Source organism: Nematolebias whitei, chromosome 3 (assembly GCF_014905685.2).
Source record: "Nematolebias whitei isolate Nwh7 chromosome 3, NemWhi1, whole genome shotgun sequence".
NCBI classification, from domain to species: Eukaryota; Metazoa; Chordata; class Actinopteri; order Cyprinodontiformes; family Rivulidae; genus Nematolebias; species Nematolebias whitei.
In genome coordinates, this window is record NC_056500.1 from 41,090,465 (window position 1) to 41,095,024 (window position 4,560).

General features: G+C 43.6%; 1 protein-coding gene across 1 annotated transcript in view; it reads right to left on the reverse strand.

Annotated features, from left to right (window-relative positions):
* Positions 1-314: 314 nt before the first annotated feature.
* Positions 315-4,560, reverse strand: part of LOC119407519 (paired box protein Pax-5-like) — a 24,373-nt gene continuing 20,127 nt past the window's right edge. The window contains exons 4-5 of the mRNA XM_037674343.1: positions 661-786; positions 315-322 (exon numbers count right to left, since the gene is read on the reverse strand). Coding sequence (XP_037530271.1) covers positions 315-322; positions 661-786 — 134 coding nt within the window. The remainder of the gene's footprint in view (positions 323-660; positions 787-4,560) is intronic.

Below are 4,560 nucleotides of genomic sequence, written 5' to 3' on the forward strand. Positions count from 1 at the left end.
TGGGTAAACAGGTGAGCTTAAGCTTTTTACGGTTCACAAGGGATTCACCTGGAACCTGCTAACAAACTGAGTAGAAAATTCATCAGCAGTGGGGGGAAAAAAGCACCAATGTGTGTGTGTGTGTGTGTGTGCGTGCGTGCGTGCGTGTGTGCATGTGAGGGTAGAAAGGGACCAAGTGTGCGTAAGAGAGTGAAAGAGCCCCTCGTGGCATTCTGTCACCCTGCTTCACTCCAACATCTGGTCCTGTCTCATTTACCGCAGGAGACCGTCTGCGTGATGGCTTTTTAATGCCACTGACACTGACACGTGCACACTCATAGCCCTGCACACACACATGCACACACAAGTTCACAATGTGCAGCACTGATCCAGAGGCAGCATAAATAACCAAACGTGCCGGCTCAGGTAGGTCTCTGCACTGTTAGCAAACAAACAGATTTCTCAATGAAGAGGTTTACTTTAAAAGTTACACCCCCCCCCCCCCCACACACACACACACACACACACACACACCTGTCACTGAGTTCTCTCCATTTTGGTTAAAGGAGGAGATAATATTTCGGTCTTCATCTTCAAGTCATGTAAGTTTGGGTTTGCATGAGGTCTTTAAAAACACCTTCTTCTCAAGTGCACATAAGAATACACAAGACATCTGCTCACCTTCATCCCTCTTCCTCTTGCCCACGTCAGCAGCTGAGCTGATTCCCAGGATGCCGCTGATTGAGTACGAAGAGCCAGCTGAGTCGCTGGTCACAACGGAGACTGGCGTGGCGGCCACAGACGTCCCTGCAGAGGACAGAGGACACAACAGTTTAAAGCAGGCGTTCTCAAACTTTTTGGGTTCAGGGACCCCCTGATAACCCTCATGTTTATTAAACATAAATACTTAAGACCTGTCCTTTAATAGTGTTAATACAATTTTTATACTTGTTAAATTGAATTTTAAGGGAAGGTCGTAGCATAGTCCAGAACACCCCCCCCCCCCAACCATTGTCCAGATAAGAGGTGTTATTCATCCTCAGCTCGGTTGAGGCTCTGTCACATGTCCACGGCCTTGGAGAAGGGAGGGGTGAGGAGACAGACAAAGCATCCAAGCATCTTTGTTTTTTTTTTCTAAACATGTCAAGAGGGTTTGAGATAAGTCCGCCGTCGAGGCCACAGTTTGGGTCAGGCAGAACTCGTAAATTGCCGTTTCTGTCTTTTAAAGTCTCGCTGGTAGATTTCTCTGATGGTGACTCCAAACAGCCAAATTGATTTCTTACGCTGAAAGTCGAGCTCACAGCTTTCTCCAAGATAATTCCCAACCATTCATGGGTGCTGCCAGAAAGTTCACAGTCCTGATAACAGCTGCTCCAACTCTGACGCAGCTCCACATAATTCAGTCTGAGTGCTGCCAAGCTTCGACACATCCACACAAATTTGTAGGCAATCCTGATTTCACCAACCCAAACAGCAAAAACAGTTGTCATCATGAATCCAATTTGTTTCCATCGAGGTAAGAGGGTCCTCCTTACCCTGACTCCTGTTGGGAGAAGTTGATCAATTTTGCTGAGAGACCAGCTGATCAAATCCTTCAAATTAGGAAGGTGAACAAGCAGGGAAGCGGGGGGGGGGGGGGGGAGATATGTCTGTCTTCACCGGAGCACAGAGAGAGAGGGAAAAGTGAAACAGGAAGTGACATCAAAAATTATTTAGAAAGAGGAATTTCCTGGTCTTTGTTGGTTGAAACATTATTGGAACTCTTACTCGTTGTCTCTCTCTGATAGAGTCTCAAAATTATCTAAAGAAACACCTGATTCTTTACTGTCTGCGTTGTTGTAGCAATGCTCTGTTTACATGCAGATGTTCCGATTTGACATCACTTCCTGTTACTGAGCAGGTTTGTTCAGGCTTGGTTTATTTGTCATACGCAAAAAACAACACAAGGTCAACAATGCAATGAAATGCTGAGGATGAGAAGAACCGCTTCAACTCACCAAAAAAGAAACAACAACAAGAAATACCAAAGCATGCAGCAAAAATACTAAAAAACAAGGTGCCAAAGTGAAAAAGAAATACATTTACGGTGTAGTTCGGTTAGCAGCATGGTTCTGTTCTGTTAGCAGCATTAGCAGGTCTAGTTAGCAGGTCCGGTCAGCGGCTTGATAGTAATAACGACCACAGAAGTTGCCTTCACAACTCACAGTCCAGAACCAGGCCCAGCAGACAGAGAACTTCCAAAGTTTCCTCGTGGAGCCAAACAGGTCCATAGAGTTTGGTCTGTGCAGTCAGATGGAGGATCATGGAGACGGCTGCCATGCCAGAGCCTGAGCCCAAAGCTGGAGGGAGGCCAGGAACTGAACCACAATGGTATGATGGCAAGGCAGCGACACAGAAAACTCCAAAAGTGTGCCACAGTCATACCTATAGCGTGGGGTGCAGTGCAAGAACAAAAAAATATCAAGTTGAAGAGGAGCTCCCGTCAGTGCAGCCATACTGCGGCGCACGTGACTTGTGACTTGTGCATGAGAATATCTCAACAACTGTTCATCTCAGCAATGTGGATTTTTCTGCAATATGTTATTAATGTTATCTTTCCAAAAATGCAGTCATATTTATAACAAAAACTGGATGTCAAATTCATCCATGTATTATCTTTTATGCACTTTTATCTTTTTGGGTCACAGGGGTCACTGGTGCCCTTGTCCAGCAGTCACTGTGTGAAAGTCAGAGTACACCCTGGACAGGTCTCCAGTCCATCACAGGGACACAGAGACAAACGAGACAAACAACTGTTCACTCTCTCACTCACACCTAGAGACAATTTAGAGTTACCAATCAGACTAACATGCATGTTTTTGGTCAGTGGGAGGAAACTGGAGTAACCTAAGAAAACCCACGCATGCACGGAGAGAACATGCAAACTCCACCCAGAAAGCCCCCCGGACCGGGATGTGAACCACCGACCTGCTCGCTGAGAGGCAGCAGCTCTACCAGTTGCGCCACCGTGCTGCCCACATTTTCTCTTTGTATGCTCAAATTAAATATAATTGTTTTGTTTTTTTAGAAACTGGACTCAACTAAATCAATCGGAGATACAACGAGGGGCCTCTGTTAGTGTTTCACATCTGCCTCTAATCTTTACCCTGGAGGAGACACAATTCTTGCTAGGTGACATGATGGCCTACTTGTCTGCGCTTCAGCACCCAACACACACACACTTCAACCCTGTGGTGCACATGCACAAACTGAAACATACAGTCACTTTTGGTTTTTTATCTGTAAACGGACGTCAAGCTGAGTGACAGTATAGTATCCCATGAGGGACAGAAAGGTGTGGCAACAGACATCCTAATCCTCTCTCCCAGCAGACCCCCATCCACACACCCCAAACATGGACTGAACAGGGAATAAGAAACAACACAAACAGAGGGATCAGAGTCGTTTTGGAGCTGTGACTCTTCAGCTAACGACGGAGTTTAATGAATGCAGATCCTCTCTTTTCCCATCACTTGATTTAGCACTTCAATTATCTGATTTTCTCTTTCTTTTCACTCTTTTTATTTTATCACAACGTAACGCTCTTACTCTGCAAATCCAAATGTTCAATTTTCCGCCAGGGAGTGGGAGCCATTTATCTGTGTAATCTGTAAGAGTGTGCGTGAGAGAGAGAGTGAAAGAGCCAACATCTCATTGCATCTCGGTGTGTATGTATGTGTGTATCTGCTGTAGAAAGCAGGAGTCAGGGAGCCGTGTGTGTAAAATTAATTGAGATTAAAAGATAACATGCGATTATGAAGATATAAGAGACACCGAGGTACAATCCACTGCAGAGAAAAACAAGAAACTGAGAAAAAGTTCATTATTTGTATTCCTCGTCTGAGATATTAATGAAGAAAAAGGAAATAATGATTCCATCATGCTTATGATAAATTGCTTTTGTCTGCAAATAATGCATTTTTTAAATAGAAGCAGAAAAACAGATTTTACTGTTTATATTTTATAGGCTTTTTGTGTCATTTTACCTAAGATACAACACCCTGCTCTGATTTTTCACCAAAATGTTATTTATAACCAGCTACGAAAAACTAAAATAATTAATGTTTTTGATTTTAATAGTTTGTACGTGTGTCATCTATTATAACAATACCCACTAAAAATCATTCACTATCAAAAGAGTACCACATAGTTTGTAATAAATGAGCGAAATCACCAGAGTCGTGTTTTGTTGCCAACAATTATAAGTTCTTCATTTACAGTCAAATAATGACGGGTTCACTTCGGACAGCTTTGGCATCCAACGGTTACTGAGTCTGTAAAATAATTCCTGGATGTAGAGTCAGTGGGAAAATTATAGAATCATATATGTTTATATGTATGTATATATATTATATATGTATATATTTTTTTTCTTCTTTTAGTTGCTCCCTTTGTCAGGGGTCACCACAGCAAACAAAGCCACACGAAGACTTGGCAATTATTTTTACGCAGGATGCCCTTCCTGATGCAACCACAGACCACCGAGCCACAGCCCTCTCTGTGTGGAGCAGAAAGCTGCCATCTAGGGCGCCCGGGGGAGCA